At 49.3% G+C, this 21240-nt stretch overlaps 1 protein-coding gene across 2 annotated transcripts in view; it reads left to right on the plus strand.

The window, feature by feature from the left end:
• The window catches only part of PTH1R (parathyroid hormone 1 receptor), an 81711-nt gene that overhangs the window by 44429 nt on the left and 16042 nt on the right, over nt 1-21240 (plus strand). For both annotated transcript variants that reach the window (XM_057367836.1, XM_057367837.1), the window contains 5 exons: nt 645-755; nt 3115-3233; nt 11640-11734; nt 14158-14344; nt 17753-17906. In XM_057367836.1, the coding sequence (XP_057223819.1) occupies nt 645-755; nt 3115-3233; nt 11640-11734; nt 14158-14344; nt 17753-17906 (666 nt within the window). The remainder of the gene's footprint in view (nt 1-644; nt 756-3114; nt 3234-11639; nt 11735-14157; nt 14345-17752; nt 17907-21240) is intronic.

The following is a 21240-nucleotide window of genomic DNA, read 5'->3' on the forward strand; positions in this document are numbered from 1 at the left end:
CCATCCCATCCCATACCATCCCACCCCTGCCATGGGCAGGGGCACCTCCCACATCCCAAGGTGCTCCAAGCCCCAATGTCCAGCCTGGCCTTGGACATTCCCAGGGATCCAGGGGCAGCCACAGCTGCTTTGGGAATTACATCCCAGCCCCTCCCCACCCTCCCAGCCACAAATTCCTTCCCAGTATCCTAAATCTACTTCTTTCAGCTTAAAGCCATTCCCTGTGTCCTGTCCCTCCATCCCTTGTCCCCAGTGCCTCTCCAGCTCTCCTGGAGCCTCTTCAGGCCCTGCAAGGGGCTCTGAGCTCTCCCTGGATCCTTCCCTTCTCCAGGTGAGCACCCCCAGCTCTCCCAGCCTGGCTCCAGAGCAGAAGGGCTCCAGCCCTGGGAGCAGCTCCATATTCTCCTCTCCAGGTCCCTGTGCTGTTGGGGACTCAGGAACTGGGTACATTTTGTCCTTCTGAGATAAAACCTGGGATAATCTGCACCTTCTGGAGCCGAAATCTGAGCAGCAATTCCAGGGCAGGTTTCTCCACTGGAATGCCAGCGCTGGCTCCTTCACGGAGAGCCCTCTCTGAGCAGTGGGACAGCGGTGTCACCTCTGCCAGTGCAGTGACCTCTTGGTGTCCTTGCTCTCTCCCACAGATGGGTTCTGCCTGCCAGAGTGGGATGGCATCGTCTGCTGGCCCGAGGGCGTGCCCGGCAAGGTGGTGGCCATGCCCTGCCCCGAGTACATCTACGACTTCAACCACAAAGGTGGGTCCTGTCCCCAGCACCGGCACCGGACATTCCTGACAGCCAGGAAATTTCAAATTCCCTCCAGCATCCCTAGTTTCTCATGTGGTGCCTAATCCAAGCAGAAGTAGAACCAGGAGAAGGAAGGAAAGGAATGGTCATTATTTATTGATGCTGAAAGCAAAGCTCAACTTTTACTGGGACAATGACAAACCTCCCACACTGACTGGGACTTTCTCAACACTTCACAGGAGGATTTAAATCCTGGAGAATCCCAAACCTGGATCTGTTTGACTTCAGAAACTCTGTGTAGCAACAGAACCCCAAAATATTTTTCCAATTTTTATTCTTCAGTTCAAGGCTTTGTTAATTCTGAGTCCAGAGCCCTGGGTGTCTGAGAGCAGAATGTGGGAATTCCTCCCCATCAGGGCCAGCAGAGCCTGGGGGATACACAAAAGAGATTCCCAAGGGTCAGAATTCAAAAATTGCCTTTATCATCTGTTTTTTCTCACATGGTGCTTCATTCAAAGCAGGAGTAGAACCAGGGAGGAGGGAGGAGAGGAGTGGCCATTATTTATTTATTGTAAAAGCAAAGCTCAGCTTGAATTGGGACAATGACAACCCTCCCACACRGACTGGGACATTCTCAGCCCCAATTACCTGCTCACAGCAGGGGTAAATCCTGGAGAATCCTAAACATGGATCTGTTTGACCCCACAAACTCTGTATAGCAGCAGAACCCCAAAATACTTTTCCAATTTCTATTCTTTGCTTCAGGGCTTTGTTAATTCCGAGTCCAGGGCCAGGGTGGGTGTCTGGGAGCAGAATGTGGGAACTCCTCCTTATCTGCCTTTCCCTCAGGCTCCACATTTCTTGGCTCGCTGGTGGTGCCGGGAAGTCTGAGGGTGTTTTTAGAGCCCTCAGTGAATGTTCCAATGAACACTCGGCCCTCAGTGAATGTTCCAAGCACCCGAGGAGGGAAAAGGAGGGAATTCAGACTCTCTGCTTGGGTCTGAGCACTGGTGAGGCTTTCAGAAAGCAAGGAATGATATTCCTGGGAATCCTGGTTGCTCACAGTCTCTTCTGACTTATTCCATAAGGAATAAGGGACTGAGAGCTGGGATTCACCCCTGCCTGGTGACATCTCACTCTTTACCTCAGAGGTCAGGAGGAACAAGCAGTCRGAGAATCATGGAATTCTTTAGGRTGGAAAARCYCTCCAAGGTCAGAGTCCATCCATCCCCAGCACTGCCAAGGCCATCCCTGACCACATCCATGCAGATTTTAAATTCCCCCAGGGATGGAGACTCCACCYCTGYCCTGGGCAGCTGGGCCAGGGCTGGACAGCCCTTTCTGGGGAAGGAATTTCCCCCAAATCCAGTCTAAACATCCCCAAGAACAATCCATCCCTTTTTTCTCACTATTCCAACATARCRTGGATTCCTCACATCACTGATACCYACTGGATAAATCAGGGAGTGTGGGAATCAGATGGAGACCCTTGGATGGTGGAATCAGAGGATCCTGGAATGGTTTGGGTGGGAAAGGATCTTAGGGATCATCCAGTGCCACCCCTGCCATGGCAGGGACACCTTCCACTGTCCAGGGTGTTCCAAGCCCCAGTGTCCAGCCTGGCCTTGGACACTGCCAGGGATCCAGGGGCAGCCACAGCTGCTCTGGGCACCCTGTGCCAGGGCCTCCCCACCCTCCCAGGGAAGGATTTTTTCCAATATCCCATCTGTCCCTACTCCCTGTCAGCATGAATCCACCCCCGTTTGGCTCGTCACTCCGGGCCCTTGGAGAAGTCCCTCTCCATCTTTCTTTTGGCTCCCTATCTGCTCTACCTCAGCATTCCCAAGATCTGTGGTTCAATCCCTGATTTTGTGAGGGAATTTTAGCACACAATTGGTGCCACAATTACCACATGGACATTCCAACAGGGATGTTCTCCTCTGCCAGCTGAATCCAAGGATAAAGCCTTACTTTTCCTTCCTTCTCCAGCCCCATGAGGAGGGCAAGGGTCCAAAAACACCCCTTGGCATCACCTGAGCCTGGAAACAAAGAGCAAAGTCAGAGAAATCACCTTTTGGTTTTCCACAGGGAGAGATGCAAGGAATTCTGAGGAGAATTCTGGGCTTTGGGGCTTTCCAAAACTTCTCTCTTTGGTTTGCAGACCCAACATCAGAACTGAAACTAGGGGTAGCTTATGAATGGTTCCGGGTGTTTCCCGGCTAAAAAATGGATAAAATTGATGGATTGACACGGTGACAGGAGTTGGTGTTTGCAGCTGATTTTCCAATCTGGAAGGAGGCACCAGGATGGGTGGATCCCCACATTTCCCTGTTTTCTAGGGCTGATTCCACATCTCCTCTCTCCGCAGGCCACGCTTACCGCCGGTGTGACCTGAACGGGAGCTGGGAGCTGGTCCCGGGCAACAACCGCACCTGGGCCAACTACAGCGAGTGCGCCAAGTTCCTCACCAACGAGACCAGGGAGAGGGTAGGCRTTCCCGCTYYTCCATCTGCAGGAATTTCTGCCCTCATCCCAGGTCACCCATGGGCTCTGCCTCATTTCAATCCCCCATGAGCTCCAGCCCATCCTCCTCCGCTTGGAAACCCTTCCCAAGCTCGCCAAAGCCACAGCAGGCTTTGATGGGCAATGATTTGATTTGGAAATTGTGCTCCAAGCTGGAAAGGTTTCCTGCAGCTGCCATGATCCCATTCCCAAGGAGTTCTTGGGGGAAATTGGAGCGGTCATGGGGACCCTCAGAAGTGGTTGGAGGTTGTTCCATGGCACTGAGGCTCCCTCTGCCACAGCAGGAAATTATTTTGCTGYCAGGTTTTTATCAGAAATTCCAACGTTTCCGTGGTTGTCTGTGGGAGGGGATGTCCAAACACATGGCCACYCAAACTAGCAGCAAATGACTGGGAGAGCTGACAGTGTCCATCCTGGAGAAGAGAAGGATTCAGGGAGAGCTCAGAGCACCTTCCAGGGCTTAAAGGGGCTCCAGGAGAGCTGGAGAGAGACTGGGGACAAGGGATGGAGGAACAGGACACAGGGAATGGCTTTAAACTGAAAGAAGTAGATTTTGATGGAATATTGGGAAGGAATTCCTGGCTGGGAGGGTGGGGAGGGGCTGGAATTCCCAGAGGAGCTGTCGCTGTCCCTGGATCCCTGGCAGTGTCCAAGGCCAGGTTGGACAYTGGGGCTTGGAGCAGCCTGGGACAGTGAGAGGTGTCCCTGCCCATGTTAGGGGTGGCACAGGATAATCCTCAATGTCCCTTCCCACCCAAAMCAATCTGGGATTCCATGATCTTGAACTGATTCTGGTGTAGTCACAAAGTGGAAACAGTGRCTTGGGTCCAAAGTTAGAAAAGGGATTCAAAGCACATGGAGAGGGTCTGGTGTGCTCCTAGGAAAAGAAAAAAATCTAATTTTTATAAAAATTTAGGGAAGTGGCAAAATAGCAGCTGACAGAAATTTTCTACTTCTCCATGAACCAGCCTGGGGCTCTATAATGTGGGAATTCTCCCAAGCCAATCCCCAAAGGAATTCTGTGCTAAGGCGACAGCAAAGCTGTCACTGGTGTCACCTGAGAGGATGTGACCTTCTTGTTCCCCAGAGAGTGACATTCCCACCCACACGCTCCTGTAATTCCCAAAAAATTCATCCAAAACCTGCAGCTTTTCCATGCTTTTTGGAAAATTCCCTTGGACACGGGGCACGGAAATAGGGACAAATCGGCTGCAGGGAGGAGCATTCCAGACAGCTGGAGATAAGGATCAACCACGGCTTCCTGCAGGATCATCCAGAGGCCCCTGGGAGCACGTTCTTCATTTTCAATCCAACCACAGAGTAGGGTTTGGGGTTTGTTTTTTTTGTTGCTTTTTTCTCCTCAAGAGTGAAGCAACACATGAGTGAAGAGGATTAGGAAAATAAGGAAATGAGGGAAAGGAGGAAATGGGTTCTTTGAGGATGTGTTTTCTCTCACATGGACAAGGAGCAGAAGGTTGTGAGTGCCACGTGCTGCTCCAGCCCCTTCCCAGCACAGGGAGCTGTCTCAGGCTGGAGAATGTTCGCTCCCAGAACCAGTTTGGTGGGATTTTCCCAGTTCATGGTGGAAAGAACAGCCCCAGAGTTTTCTGGGAAGATCCTGTAGCAGCTGTTGGGGTCACTGAGTGCCTTGGCCATCCAAGGATGCACAATTCTTCGCCCTCTCTGAATCCATCTCCTCTGTCCCACCTCCTCAGCCACAGCCTGGGGCAGGAATTGTCCAGCTGCTTTCCTCCATCCAAGATTTCCCTCAGGAAAGTTCATCCTTTTTGTTTAACCCCCCTCAGCTGTCGGGGTGAATTGGTAGGGGAAGGGCACAAAGATGAYTAGAGTTGCCCATTTTTTTCCACACAAGTTAAAAATCAAGACTTTCCACCTGCAGGTGATAAAAAAGGCAGAGGGCACTGTCCTGTCGTGGATTTGATGTCCCTGCGTGGCCTCAGGGCAGTCACAGCACCGGCAATTTGGGCTGTGCTTCCCAGTAGGGTTTTTTTCTGGAGGGGGCTCTGCATTATCTCAGCCTCTTGGAAAATTACTGCTCCTGCTGACCTCCCCCTTCATGGGCTGTTTTAATAACCCATACCAAAATCCTAATCCTCATGGTTCTGTACCAAAAGCTCAGGCACTTTTTACCAGGAATTTTCTGTTCTGGCTACAAAGGTGAATGGAATAATATTTCGTATTTCATACTAAGGCAAATTAAGCCATGATCGTTCAGATCAAATGGCCAGGCCAGTCTTGGTTAAGTGGTGCTTACCCAGAGCTGAGAGCACAGAAAAAATGGGTTTTTCTGCCAGCTTGGAAATTGTGTCTTGATTAAMAAATGCCTTTCAACATATTTTRTTATTATTATCTATATTATTATCTATTATTATCATTATCTTTATTTTTATAATTTATATAATTTTACATGTTTGGTCATTTTAATAATTGTTTTTGTTACTTATATATTTTTATTAATAATTTACTTTTTAATATTTTAATAATGATAATAATAWTCATAATTAATAAYAACAACTTTGTATTTGCAAAAGRTTCCTATGTAATAGTAATAATAATAACTCTTTATTTGCAAGGGGTCCCTTCCTCAGCCCAGCCCCACCCTCAACTCAGTGATTCTGTGCCTTGTCACAGAATTCCCTGATTTTATCACAGAGGTGGCCAGGTTTTGGTGACAAAGTGCACCCACTGCAGGTCTCCTGAGCTCTGGCACCAAAACCACTCTGGAAAAAGAGAGGGAAAAACCGCTGCCCTTTTTTCCTCTGTGCAGTGCCGATGTCACTTACGGCGAGCACGGAAACGCGGCTCTGAAGCCCCGGGATTAACAAASCTCCCGTGGATTTGTTTTTTTCCCGGAGTGAACCCGCCCGGAGTTGTCGGGCTGGGGTAACAGGGGCAGGCAGAGCAGTGTTCCCAGGAGGGGGATTGGGATTGTTCTCCGCTTTTATTTCCCTCCCCGGGGAGCGGCATCTCCGCGTCACCGYCGCCAGCTGCTCGCCCGCGTCCTGCCAGGGGCTGGCGGCTGCTCTGAGCTCCTGCAACCACGGGGAATTTTGAGGAACCGAATTTAGAAGGAAAAAAAAAAAAAAAAGGCCAGAAAAAATCAGTCTGTGGCTGTGAATGTATGGATTTGTTGGCTGAGTCCAGAAATAGGTCTAGACCTATAGATAGCTGGGACAGCCCCACCCATAAACACCACGGGCGTGAGCACGTCTCTGCCCCAGGGTGTTTGTTCAGGCGGGGACTTTTCCCATTTTAGCCATGCTGGGATAATTATAAAATAATTATAAAATTGGCCAAAGCAGCAAACAGAGGGTCCCACTGCAAGGTGGTGCCCAATCCTGAATAAATCAGGATTATTGTCCCAAATAAATTTGCATTATTGACCCAAATAAATCAGGATTGTTGCTCCGAATAAATTGGGATTAATGCCCCGAATAAATCGGGATTATTGCCTGGGAKAGTGGGAGGTCCCTGCTATGGCAGGGGTGGAAAAGACCTGAAGGATCATCCAGTGTCACCCCTAATATGGGCAGAGACACCTCCCACGTTCCCAGGCTGCTCGAAGCCCYAATGTCCAGCCTGGCCTTGGACACTTCCAGGGATCCAGGGGTAGCCACAGCTTCTCTGGGAATTCCATTCCAGCCCCTCCCCACCCTCCCAACCACAAATTCCTTCCCAATATTSCACCTAAATCTACTTCTTTCAGCTTAAAGCCATTCCCTGTGTCCTGTCCCTCCATCCCTTGTCCYCAGTCCCTCTCCAGCTCTCCTGGAGCCCCTTTAGGCCCTGCAAGGGGCTCTGAGCTCTCCCTGGATCCTTCCCTTTTCCAGGTGAGCACCCCCATCTCTCCCAGCCTGGCCCCAGAGCAGAGGGGCTCCAGCCCTGGWTTGGCTCCAGCAGCTCCCCATCAGATYTATGCGGTGTTTGTTCTGTTCCCACGCTCTTCCCTGAGCATCCCTTCTCAGTAGTGCAGGAGACAGGGAGCAAAGCTGGAAGGACCTTGGGCCTGGCTGATCTCCTTCATTTCTGCCTCAGATTCCCATAAAAAAGGAGTGAGGGTGACCTGTATTCCTGGAGCTCCTCAATCTTGGGATAAAACAAGGCACAAATGATAAATTATAACCTCTGGCAGCTTTTTGGGCCCTTTCCCCTGCATATTCCATAGACCCAGTGGCTGTGGATCCCTTCCCTACGTCCGGCAGCAGGATCATTGTTCTGCTAAYCTTTTCCAGCTCTGGAAGCATCAATGGCACCTTGGGGTCAAAAAGCAGGAATTTCCCTCTCTCCCATCTCCCCCAAAATCACAAAGATGCTGCACAGAGCTGTTTTTGTAGCAGCTCAAACCCATCCTCTTTGCAAGGATTGGCTGAAGGGTGAACGGGATCCACACCTCCTGAAATCCCAGGGAACAGCAGTCAGGGCCAGCAGCTTGGGAGGCTGGGACCACCAGCAGGATGGGCCATCCCAAAATCCAGCCCCAATCCCAACTGCAGCTGCTCCTGCTCATTCAGAGCAGGGGCTTTTAGTGTTTCCCAGGAAATCAGAGAAGCCGGGAGGATCCGTCCTTTCCCAAAGACAATGGGAAGAGCCTGGTGTTTATCTGAACCCCATTGTTCCAGCAGCCATCCTGGAGCTCCCTGGGGTTTGGGAAAAACAAACAACTGTGTGAAGCCTTGGAGGGAGGTACAGGAACATGTTTGGATTGGTTTATCCCGAATTCCACCAGGGAATGCCAGCAAAGGGCTGGGCATTTGCAGCAGGACGTGGGCAGAGGGTTTAAAGCCTGTGGAGGAACAAAAAAATGATCAGATAGATGGATTTTTCATAATTGCAATTASTCCTTGGTGCCATCCTCATTCCAAGCCTATGGATCTGATCTGGTGGGTTCCTGGAAATAGAATCTGAGAATCCTGGAATGATTTGGGTAGGAAGRGAACTTAAAGATGAATTATATGGGCATGCACATCTAAATTGGGGTGTCTGAGGCTCAACTGGGGTGTCTGAGGATGAATTTGGGGTCTGAGGTTAAATTGGGGGGTCTGAGGCTAAACTGGGGGGTCTTTTGTGAGGGCTGATCCCAGTCACTGTCCAGATKTTGGGGATCTAAAGAGCCCACAGTCTCTGTGGATGAAGGGAAAAGAATTGTGCAGGAAAATCTCATGTTCACGCTCTGTGTTTTCCCTGGGGTTTTGGAATTTGGTGCCTGTTCTGTGCCTTCTGTGAATATCCCATAAATTTTTTTTTAGGCTCATTTTGCTGTAAAAAAAAGACCAGAAGAGCAAGGACAGCARTTTTTGGGATTTGTTTATCACAAAAGCAGTAAAAGCCTTCCCCTGCTGATCCCAAACACATCCCAAGCAACATCTGAATCAGCAGCTTGGAGAAACTCTGCAGAAATCCCATCTGGAAAGTCCTTATTTATGATCCCACCCTTCCCAGCCTTCCCATTYCTCAAAAAGCTCTGGATCCCTGCCAGCCTCACAGCATGAGTGTTGCTGGTGTCTGGCTAAAGGGGAATAAAAAGGATGAGAGGAAATCATTGGGTACAGGGCACAGCTCCATGAAACTCCGGAGAGGATTTGCCACCAGGAAATTTCTGCTCCTTTCAGCTTTCCTTTTCCTTTTGCACTCTGGAAATGGTTGAAGGAGTGGAGGGTTCCTGTAGGAATCAAATCAGTGGAATCATGGAACTCTGGATTGATTGGGGTTGGAAGGGACCTTAAAGCTCATCCAGTTCCAGCTATGCCATGGGCAAGGACAGCTCCCGCCAGCCCAGGCTGCTCCAAGCTTTGAACACCACCTTTAAATAATAATTAAATGATAATTAGACTAAATTGGATTGAATTAAATTAAACTGCACTGGTTAATTTAAATTAAATTGGAATTTTGAAACCAGGAGCTCATGGCAAGGCCAGGGTTTGCCTCTTCCAGGAGAGCCATGGATGCCCAGGGGTGGTCAGTGGGTCCTCAGGGTGAACTTCCAGGAGACTTTAGGTGGGAATTTATTGGAGTGACAGAGCTCCAGGTCAGGTCCAGGGCCTGGCCACCACGACCTTTGGGGTTTTCTGGGAATTTTTAACTTTCCATCCACCTCAGCTCCCTGAAGATGCTCCTCAGCCCATGGTGGGGTTTGTTGCCCCTGGCAGCTGGCTCAGTGTTGTCCCACCCTGCTCCAGCATTGTGGTTTCCATGGAGCTAAGCCCTCCCTTGGGAGACCTGGAATTACCTTTGGAGAGGTTTTTGACCTCCCAGGCAAATCCAGAGAGGAAAAGCTCCTGGGAATTCCCAATCCTGAGCTCCAAGTGAGGGAGAAGCRGAAGTGGAGAGCCCCAATTTTTCACTCCAGGTTTTCCCTCAGGGATCTGAGCGCCCCGTCCAAAAAATCACCATTCCCAAAGGCTTCCCAGAGGGACTCCTGGTAGGATTTGGGGCACCTCCTTCTCGAGGAGGACACCAGGAAAGGTTTCCTGTGTCCTGGCCCCGCTGCCTCAACCTCCTGTTGATGACCTGTTGATGACCAATCGGAGCCATCCCAAAACCTCCTGCCAGCCAATCCAGAGGCCCTTCCTGCCCATTAGAACACAGATCTTTCTGGTGACATTCCTGAATGGGGCTCAGGGATGTGTTTATTAAGGCCTCAAACTTCTGGATCACTGAGAATTCCAGCTTTGGAGTGAGATTTTTTTTCATTATCATCATTGTTATTATTATTATTATTATTATTATCATTTTTACTATGAAGGCACACATTTTCCAGCTTCAAGAGGATTCCAGCTTGGCAGCAGGAAAATCCCACCGGGCTGTTTTTCTCTGAAAGCTTTGGAATCTCCTCATCCTGGCTTTGCAGAGATCCATAAAATCCTATAAAAACCTCCCCGAAATGCGCACGGACACACTCCGTAAATTAATACTGGCAAGGGCTTCGCTCCGCCGGCGCAAACCGCGGAGAAACGTTCCCAAATCTGTGGGTTCTGATGTAATAGGGCTGAGGTTTGGCATTCCAGGACAGCGTTCCAAGCCTCAAATCAGAGCTGTCATTTAGAGCCCGGCATTCCCGGTGTTTTTGCAGCCCCGTGGGTGGGGTGAGGGAAAGGAGCGAATGAGGAGAAATTGAATTGGTCGGGGTTTTTTTGGGATTTGTTCCTAATTTAAGGCTGGGAAAGGCGGGACATGCTGGGATGGGGACAGGCATTTTAACCCTTTCCAGGAACCCCTGAGTTAAGCTGCAAGTCCCAGCAGGATCAAGGCAAATATCCCGATATTTCATGGTAACCTCAGGGTTTCAAGGCCAACTTTTGGAAACAGAAACCTAAAACCTCCTAAAGGATTCATTATTGGGAGCTCTCCTGTGACAGGAACTTTTCCAATGTGATTTTGGCAAGCTCAGGTTGTGTCTGGATTGGCAAACCGCAGGCAGAGGCTGCTCTGGATTTGAAAAGGGAAAAATAAATCCAGGTGGTTTTTTTTCCTCCTCATATCCCATTGCCAAAGCATTTCCTTCCCATATTTTCTGGGATAAGTTAGACTCCCCCAGGCTGGACATCAGTCATCCAGCAATGGCTAAATTGTACAATTCCAGCAAAACTTTCCAGCTGAGCAGGAATTTTGTCTGGGCAAAAATTCCCAAATAATCCCTGGATCGGGTCAAGAGTTCATGAAGCGCTTTGGGTTCCTTTGGGGTGAAAATGCCGCAAAACTCCCCAGAGTGGAATAAACCCAACTCCATCATTAATCCCTTGCAAAATTCCCAGCTGGACAGGCATTTTGTCCAGGTAAAAATTCCCAAATGATCCCCGAATTTGGCTTAGGATTTATAAAACGCTTTGGGTTCCTTTGGGATAAAAATGCTGCAAAACTCCCAGGTATGGGATAAACCAATTCCATCATTAGTCCCTTGCAAAATTCCCAGCTCAGCGGGCATTTTGTCCAGGTAAAAATTCCCAAGTAATCCCTGAATCGGTCTGAGAATTCGTAAAGCGCTTTGGGTTCCTTTGGGATAAAAATGCTGTGAAACTCCCCGGTATGGGATGAACCCAATTCCATTATTAATCCCTTGCAAAATTTCCAGCTGGGCAGGAATTTCGTCTGGGTAAAAACTCCCAAATGATCCCTGGATGGGGTCAGGAGTTTGTAAAGCGCTTTGGATTCCTTTGGGGTGAAAATGCTGCAAAACTCCCAGAGTGGGATAAACCAAACTGCACAAATCCTATCTCCCCACCTTGGGAAGCCAAGCCCCCCTTCCCACGCTGCCGAAAATTTGGGATTCCCGCAGGCTCTGGGCTCCGTGTGCTGCCAGGGTTGTGGGTTGTTCCCCGTGTGACACTGTTTTCTCCATCGTTTCTGCTGCAGGAGGTCTTTGATCGCCTCTATTTGATTTATACTGTCGGATACTCCATCTCCCTGGGATCCCTCACAGTTGCTGTCCTTATCCTGGGATATTTCAGGTAGGCGGCTCTGCTTTTACCTAAGCGAGGGCGGAAAAGCCGCGGGTTTTTCCGGAAGGAGAAAATCGGGGTTGGTGCAGTTCAGRAAGCCGCCAGTGGCGGTGGGATCTGGGATTTGGGCTGTGTTTAGGGTCGTTTAGGGCAAAATTCCTGGGGGATGGAGGGTGGGATGTTGGAACTGCTTCCATTTCCCTTGAGTGGGGTTTTCCAGACCCTCTTTGTAGCAAACAGGAAGAGGGGGCATCTCCAAGAATCCCTTGAAAGATTTTCCAGGATCTTCTCTCCCAGCTGTCCCTGCRGATGACTGCCTTAGATTCAGATGGCTGATTTTCTGATAGATGAGTTTTTCTGAGGGAAGCTCCACTCGAAATCCAAATATTTATGCAAGATAGACTGGTGGAAAGGGGTGGAGAACAACCAGGCTGGTTCCTCCAATCTCCCCCTGCTGCTGCTGCTCCCAGGGATCCAAACATGACCCTCCTGACTCTGTGTCCCCTCCCTCCCCAAGGGATTTCAATCCCTAAATACCATTTGGAACCAGCACTGTCCATTCCGCAGATATCCAGTGTTGCATATTCCAGCCCTGGAACTGTCCAAAGACAGCTTGGATGGGACTTGGAGCAATCTGGGATAGTGGAAGGTGTTGGAATGGGATAATCCCTAAGGTCCTTTCCAAACCAAACCATTTTGGGATTCTGGGGTTTTTGCTGGCACAGACAGCATGGAATGAGTGGATGAAAGGTGCCTCCCACATCCAGGAATTTGTCCTTTGGGAATGTACCTGCTGAGTTGATAGAGCAGGGTGATCCCAAACCCTGAGCCCCAGATTTGCTTCCCTTCRATGGCTGCTCCTGTTTTATCCTAAAAAAACAGTGGGGCCTGGACAGGAGCTAAGGGGACCGAAACAGCCCGAAACACAGTGGTGTTTGCAGAGGGATTTGGGAAGCTTGAGCCAAGCCCTGGACACAGAACACTGGGAATAATATGTGTGGTTTGGAATTTCAAAATTCTCAGAGCTCTCTGCAGGGAGCAAAAGGTGTCGGGGGGTTTACTTGGTTAGCAAAAATCCTAAATCCGTGACACACTGGGATAGCAAATCCCAATCCAAACGGGACTGCAGACCCCTGTGGTGCCCGACCCCATTCCTGCCCCATCCCTGTTCTCCCAACTTTTTCCCTCCATTCCATTTCCTGCTGGACACCRTTGTTCAAATATTCCATGTCTACACATGCAAAAGAATTCCTGTTTTTTCTTTTTCCGTGCACTCAGGGCATTTCATTTCCAGCCCAGAGCATCTTTATCCCAAGGATCAAATGGGATAAAGCAGTGGGGATCAAGCCARGTTTTATCCCTGATAATCCAGGGATTCACGGGCTCTGTTTCAAACACAGGGAATGAAGCCAATCCTCATTTAAACCCTGTCAGTTCCCTGTGGTGTAATTGGGATTATGAAATCACAGAGAACACACGGTGGGGTTATCAGGACATCCCCAAAAGGGATAAAAACACAGCTTTTAATTAGCAGAGATCATTGGGATTTAGGCTATAAATCCATTCATAAATCCAGGCATGGTCACAGAGCTCCAGGGGACAGAGGGCACCCCAAGGGGTCAATTCCTTCTTCCCAAAATCCTGATTCCYGATCCTAAACTACGCCTCTTATTTCTGGCTCCAGCCCATTCACCCCTCAYCATCCAGCTTTTCCCCCAAAGAAGGACCCTAAAGCRYTTTCACTACTGGGATTTGTGGGGTCACTGCTGCCCTTGCTGGGGTGGAGCCYACAGAGTGTTCCAAAGGAGAGCATTCCCAGCAGGGARCAGGGAGAACAGCCCAGCACATCRAAGCTGCTGCTGGAGTTGCCCCTAWRCTGGGCTGGGAACAAAAATTCACAGGAATTTACAGGAACATCTGGGAGGTTTCCAGTGGTCACAGGTTCTGTAGGCTCCAGAGTCTTTTATGGAAAGGACACAGGGAATGGCTTCCCAGTGCCATAGGGCAGGAATAGGTGGGATATTGGGAAGGAATTCCTGTCTGGGAGGRTAGAGAGGGCTGGGATGGAATTCCCAGAGCAGCTGTGGCTTCCCCTGGATCCCTGRGAATGTCCAAGGCCAGGCTGGATGGGGCARTGGGATAGTGGGWGGTATCTCTGGGTGTCCCTACCTATGGCAGGAGTGGCACTGGTGGATGATCCTTTAAATCCCTTCCAACCCAAGCCATTCCAGCATTCCCTGGGTTCCCTGGAGCAGGTGTTCACCCCTTTCCCATCTCCCCATGGGAGATCTGGGAGCACAGGGGGTGATGACCCTCCCTCTGCTCCCTGTGGGGACACAGTTCTGGTGGGAGGAGCTCTGCAGAGCCAGGGGTGGCCCTGACTCCATCCAACAGCCCAACTGAACCWCCCAATCCTTCTCTTCCCATTCCAGACGTTTGCACTGCACTAGGAACTACATCCACATGCACCTGTTTGTGTCCTTCATGCTGAGGGCCGTCAGCATCTTCGTGAAGGATGCGGTCCTGTACTCCGGCTCGGCCCTGGAGGAGATGGAGCGCATCTCCGAGGAAGACTTGAAATCCATCACGGAAGCACCTCCAGCCGATAAATCGCAGTTTGTGAGTGTTCCCAAGGCAGCTGCTGCTCCAGGATCTGTGGCTTTGTGCTCTCTGTTCTATCCTTTCCCTCTTCTGGGGTTTTTTTTCCGCCCTGCTTACCTTTCTCAGCCTCTTCCCATCCTTTCCCACTCCCAACCCATCGGCTCCGAGGGACTGGCCAATTCCTGAGCTGTTCCCATGGCAGTCAGAGCTGATGCTGTGATTCCCATCTGCAGCTTTAACATTACCCTGATAACTCCTGGAGTTTATGGCTGTGGGAACATTCCTGACCACTGCAGCACCAGGCACTTCCAGCATTTCCAGGGGTGGGGAATGCACAACTTTTCTCATTCCCACCTGGAAAAAAAACACATTTTGGTAGGGAAAATGGGGGGATGATATGGTGCTGTAAGGAAGGGTGGGGCAGATGTCTACGAGACAGGGACCTTGGACAGAATCATTGTAGTTGGAAAAGAATTCCAAGGCCATCGAGTCCAAGCTGTGCCTGATCCCAACCTTGTCCTTAGCCCAGAGCTCTGAGTGTCACATCCAGTAATTCCTTGGACATCTCCAGGGATGGGCACTCCAAACCTCCCTGGGCAGCCCCTGCCAAGGCCTGACCACCCTTTACATGGAGAAACTCCTGCTGATGTCCACCCTGAYCCTCAGGTTCTTTTTATGGTTGGTTGAGCCAGTCCAGCCAACCCAAGAGATGAGTCAAGATCCCAAAATAAAAATGAGAGTGAGRTCAACTGGACTTTTCTCCAAAAGTCCCTGGTTTTTCACTGTGTAGGCAGCTCCTGTAGCAATACCTGTATTATCCATGTGCTTGGGGGAGGATGAAGCTCATCCTCACATTTTCAAGCTCTCCTCAACTTCTGAAGCTCTTCCTGTCATTGGTCCCATCGTGGATTTCCCATGGAAACCTGGATATGGCACCTTCTGATTTCTGAGAATTCCCTGCCAAGATGGGGCAGCCGGGGGGGCGGGCTCTGCTCCRGGGAACAGGGACAGGAGGAGAGGGAACGGCCTCAGGCTGGGCCAGGGGAGGCTCAGGGTGGACACCAGGAGGAATTTCCCCATGGAAAGGGTGCTCAGGCCTTGGCAGGGGCTGCCCAGGGAGGTTTGGCGTGCCCATCCATGGAGGTGTCCAAGGAATTCCTGGCCGTGGTACTGAGTGCTCTGGCGGGCATCGGGCACTGTTGGACTCGATGACCTTGGAAGAGTTTTACAGCTCCAAAGATCCCRGGATAAGCTTCCTGCCTGTGGATTTGTTTGGCTTCTCAAAGCTTTCCCAGCTACAACCAGGGACCAGCAACACCCTGTGAAAAATCAGAGGGTTTGGGAACGTCCCGCTGTGCATCCGAGTGTCCCAAATGGAACTCTGTCATTGTGTTCCCTTCCCATCCCGGAGATCCGTGTCATTAATTACGGACTCTCACTCAACACACTCCAAAACGCTCATTTTTTGGAAGGAGCACAAAATGTTCCGCTGCATTGTTTTGTGTTTCTCCTCGTGCCGGCCTCGTTGCAAGTGATAATTACRATAATAAATGGCATTCTTTGGATATTAGCTTTTAATGGCATTTCTCACCCAGCGGAATTGAAAGGCAAACAAGCAATGAAGGCGACAATTAATGCATTTCTTTTGTTTCCAGGGGAAGTGGGAACTTTGCAATTATTGCCTCATGTTCCCTGCATGAGGCAAGAAATACAAAAATTAAATGTARATTGTTCAACTTAGACAGGGATTTTTTCATAAACATAGGGAATAGTATGAAGTATTATGGGGATTGTTAATTAATCAATTTTAACCTGCTTCATCTGTGAGAGGAAATGAGTGTTATGTGTCCATATCTCATATCAATCAATGTAGAAATCTATTGAATGAAAATGATAAATTAATAAATAAAATTAATTAAATAAAAACAAAATAAAATGGAAAATTGGTTAAAATTAACACATGCATACACATACATACACATAAATATAATAGATTTTTTTTTATATATAGAATTTATTTTATTGTGTGTGTATAATATCTGCATATTCATTTTGATTGACAAAAATTAGCCTAAGATCTGTGCCAGGATAAAAAAAAATCTCTTTTTATTTCCAAGATATTACTGACATTTTCTCTCAGTTCTTTGTATTCCTCTCAATGGAAAGGACAGCACAAGGATGTGCCACTGCCCAGGGATGTGTCTGGGAGTCCCAAGATTCCTGGGAAATCCAAATTTCAGGACTCCATGTCCACCATGATGAGAGATGGCTTTGTATCAGTTAATCCCAAAGTGGGACAAAAATGATCCCATTCTGTCCCAAGGAAATGTTGGGTCACAGTCAGGGTTTTCCTCCCAAAAAAACTGAAGTATTTTGGTTCAGTGTGGAGCGAGAGCTTGGCTGAGGAGCCCATTGAGCACCAGGATAYCCTGGAAAGGTCTCCCAGATCTGGGAACAGATCTCTCCAGGTCTGCTCTGGAAACACATGGACTTTTCTGGGGGCAAAACCTCCAGGTCCTGTTTGCTCTTGGAGGATCCGTCTCCAAAGGCAGCAGGAGCTCTCTGGGATGGCTTTGTGGAGGCCAGACCTGGAGGATCCAGGCTTGGACATCCATGGCAGGGTGGGGCCACTTAATCCCAACTCGATCCCTCCATGAGCTGAGGGAAGAGTGGGAATTCCAWGTGCTGTGACCTCAGCAGGAAACCCAGACCAGGACAACTCTGCCATGACCCTTTGGCCTCCAATGTGGACAGGAAAGACGGGGAAAAGATGGAACAGGGAAATGATAGAACTCGGGGGAAAGATGGGACACGGGGAAATGATGGAGCACAGGGAAATGATGGAACACAGGGATTATGGGACATGGGGAAAAGATGGGACAGGGAAATTATGGAACACAGGGAAAAGATGGAACAGGGAAATGATGGAGCTCAGGGAAATTGATGGAACATGGGGAAAGGATGGAACAGGGAAGAGATGGAACACAGGGAAATGATGGAACTCGGAGAAAAGATGGAACTTGGAGAAAAGATGGGACAGGGAAAAGATGAAACAAAGAAATGATGGGATACAGGAAAAAAGATAAAACATGGGGAAAAGATGAAACATAGGAGAAAAATGGAACACAGCTGCTCTACGAAGCATGTGAGCCCCTCATCTCTGGGTTGGGARAGAGCAGGATCAGGCCGTCATCTCCCTGTCCTTCACCTCCCAATTCAATGTTAGGAAAATGATCTTTGCCTTGGGAGATTTGTCCCAACCATTTCCTTTCCTCTTCTCGCTCAGATTTTCCCCCCTTACAAAAACCCCCAACAGARTGTTCCACCTTATTTTGCCTTCCCACACCTCAGTTCCTGCCCTGCCTCCATGGGTTTGTGCAGAATTTCACCTTGTGCTCCCTCTCTGTCCCTCTGTGCCCACTGCAGGTGGGCTGCAAAGTGGCCGTCACYTTCTTCCTCTACTTCCTGGCGACAAATTACTTCTGGATCCTGGTGGAAGGGCTCTATCTGCACAGCCTCATCTTCATGGCCTTCTTCTCAGARAAGAAATATCTCTGGGGGTTCACCTTGTTTGGCTGGGGTAAGTCACAGCTTCCCCTCTCAAAGGAAATTATGGATGTGYGGAAATGTGGGAGGGGATGGAGGCAGGACGGGCATCAGGGGGCTCTTGCAAGGACAGCATTTTCCTCCTGGGAAGCCTTTAGCATTCCTGAATTGTGGTGTTTGCACCACTGAATTTCTAGAGTCTCCAGGAGGATCTGGTTTGGAAAGGCAGCCCAGAGAGCCAGGGAATCCCAGGAYGGATTGGGTTGGGAGGGACCTTAAAGATCACCCAGTGCCACCCCTGCCATGGCAGAGACACCTCCCACTGTCCCAGGCTGCTCCAAGCCCTGTCCAACCTGGCACAGGGCACTGCCAGGGGTCCTGAGGCAGCCACAAATCTCTCTTGGTGCCTCACCACCCCCACATTTTGCCACCCTCCCAAAGCAGGAAAAGTGAGGGCTAAATTTGGGTTGAGACAGCTGATTTCTCCCCAGGAGTCCTCCCCGTCCCTTCCCRGGACCTCCTGCTGAGAAACCAGAGCTGAGCTGGAAGAGCAGGAATTCGTGGGAGGTTTTGAGCATCTGCTCCCAAAAGGAGCCCCGAGCTCTGATTTCCTCCCTCAAACCTCAGCTCCTTTAAAGCTCTGAGGTCTTCTGAGCCTTGGAACTCCACTGGAAACCTGCAATTTGTGGGGAAGGCTTTTTTGTTTTCCTTTTCTTTCAACTCYGGGCATCTTTTCCCGGAGTAACGAGAAAGGGGCGGGATGTGATGCAGGGAGGGGGCTCATTAGGAGACGTCGTGGGCATGCACATATCAGAGGAGAATGGGATTTCTGTTCCCTCCTGGCTTTAATTTTGGCTTCCCAGGAGTTACGAGGTGCTGGGACWATGAAACAACTGCCCACGATTGTCCCACAGGCTGGGGGTTGGGAGGGGAACTGGGAATGTTTCAGATGATCCATGGGGAGGTAAGGAAGGATAATGGGGTGTGGGGTTWAACAGGTGTTACAGCAGGAAAACCTCTCCAGGGGTCTGTGGGTACCTGGGCCAGGACCACTTCCAAATTCCAGATCCCAAATCCACCTGGTCACATCCTGGCTGCATTCTGGGACAAGGTTCATGCAGGCACCACCCCATCACTGTTCCAGAAGGTGATTTTTATGGAAAAATGCTGGTGTCGGGCTCTGAGGGTGGAGCTTGAGCAAGGCAGGTAACACAGAACTGAGTTTTTGAAGGATTGTAGGATTTTGGAATTCAGTATCCCAAGGCAGGGCTCTCTCCAACCTTTCTCCTTCCCAAGTGGAATGTGGGGAAGAAGCTCCAAACCCCGTGTCAGAAACTGCCAGTGCTGCCATATGATAAAGATAACTAAATAAATATTCCAAAGTGGGAATCCAAAATTCAGGAAAAGTCTACTCCTGGACAGCTGGAAGGATTTGGGGAAATCAATAAATAATCAATAAATTAAGATATATTTGACAGGGCTTGGAGCAGCCTGAGATAGTGGAAGATGTCCCTGCCCTTGGCAGGKGATKRGATGAGATGGGATTTAAGGTCCCTCCTAACCCAGATAATTCTGGGATTCTATTTCAGGGGTTTGGCATTTCTCATCCCAGCTGCTGAGGGACGGAGAGGGCTTTGGATGGCACCTCTTTGCTAAAGCCAATGAACAAAACCCCAAATAAATTAAATTAAATTAAATTTTAAAAAAATAAAGAAACAACCCTATCTTCTTCCAAACCTTCAAGCCCTGTAAAATCTGCCTCTCAAAAAACGACATTAAATTGCCCAGGGCTGACTTAAAGAAGCAATTCCCCAGAGGGAATTTGGGAAGAGCAGCTGGAAAATAAYGTCGTGTATTTGACAAACAAACCCAAAGGAAAGCAGCAGGATGGGCAGGGGTTGCTCCCATTAATTCTCCCAAATAATCGTTTTATCGGAGCRACCGCGGGGCTGGAGCCCCACCTGTCACAACAGCAGCGTCCCTGGGCTTCCAGGAGTCTGAGGCTGCTCCGTGGAAATTCCTCTGGAATGAGAACACAGGATCCCTCYGGGATGGCTTTGTTTGGGTTGGGATGATAACGGCATCCACACAGACAGATTGTTTGGATAATTTTTGGGCACTGGAAAGGGCAAACCCATCCAGGAGCCGCTGGAGACGGTGGAAAAGCTCCAGTTCCCTGCAGCGGGCACTGGATCCGGCCCACACCACAGCAATGAGTGACAGGAAATCCTAGGGGAATAATTATCTCAYGGAAAAGACAGGTTTGCCCCTAAAATTGGGACGTTCTGACAATAAACAGCGTTGGGTTTGTSCTGCCCAGAAATCTCCGAGGTGAGGGAGCAAAAATCACCCTGCAGCACTTCATTTCAGGGAAAAGCAGGACAAAGAGTGATTCTTTSATGTCAGATCCGTGGATTTGTGTCCGGTGTTTCCAATCCACGTCCTTGCTGGCACAAGCTTCATCAGAGTCCTCAGTTCCCATCTTCCAAGGGAGACACTGCTGACAGAAAGGAATTTGTCCCGTGCCAGCACCCACCCAAAATAAATTAATAATGACATTATGGGCACCAAGCAATCCCTCAGGAGGTTCCCAACTCCCTGCAGCTGTTTTCTGAAGGAAGTTTAGGAACCATGACCAATAGCCAGGAAAAAGCCCAAGCTGATTCCACTGGCATTTCTCCTTCACATCGCKTTAATTCCCGGAGCTGGGCTGCCCTGGATTTTAGCAAATGGGGATTGCAGGGACACCTGGGTAAGTTAAAAAGATGGAGTGAGGTGCTCTGAAAATCCATGGTGATGAGCCCAAAGGGTTTATCTGAGCAGGAATTATCCTTCCCTGAAAAATTTGTGACAAGCAGGACCAGAGGCATTAAAAATATTATTGTTGTTATTATTATTATTATTATTGTTATTATTATTATTATTATTATTATTATTATTATTATTCCCATTTAATATCAGGAAAATGGGACACACAGGGACTGATAAAACAGATGCAGTGTTCCTCAGAGAGGTTTTTAAATCCTGGGAAATTGAGCCCAAAATTCCCAGACCTGTGCAAGGTCTTTATTTTTTAACTCCTGTCCAGCAGTCGCTCCCTCACTTCACATGCACAAAACCCATTTTTCCAACAGCTGGGAGACACGGACATGGGAAGAGCCCCACAGGGGGTGGGATGGCCAGCGGATCTTTCCCGTTTTTCAGCTGCTGGGGAGATTCCTGACTTTATAGCACCTGCATTGTACACACTGTGTGTGGGGCTGGAAATGCACAGCGCATACAATGTGGATTCTGTACGAGTCACGCACGGCGTGGTGGGGCCAGAGGCACTGGGGGAGGGCATCCATCCATGGATCCATCCATCCATG

The sequence above is a fragment of the Malurus melanocephalus genome, unplaced genomic scaffold (genome assembly GCF_030028575.1).
Source record: "Malurus melanocephalus ecotype Western Australia unplaced genomic scaffold, MMel_1.1 scaffold_86, whole genome shotgun sequence".
NCBI classification, from domain to species: Eukaryota; Metazoa; Chordata; class Aves; order Passeriformes; family Maluridae; genus Malurus; species Malurus melanocephalus.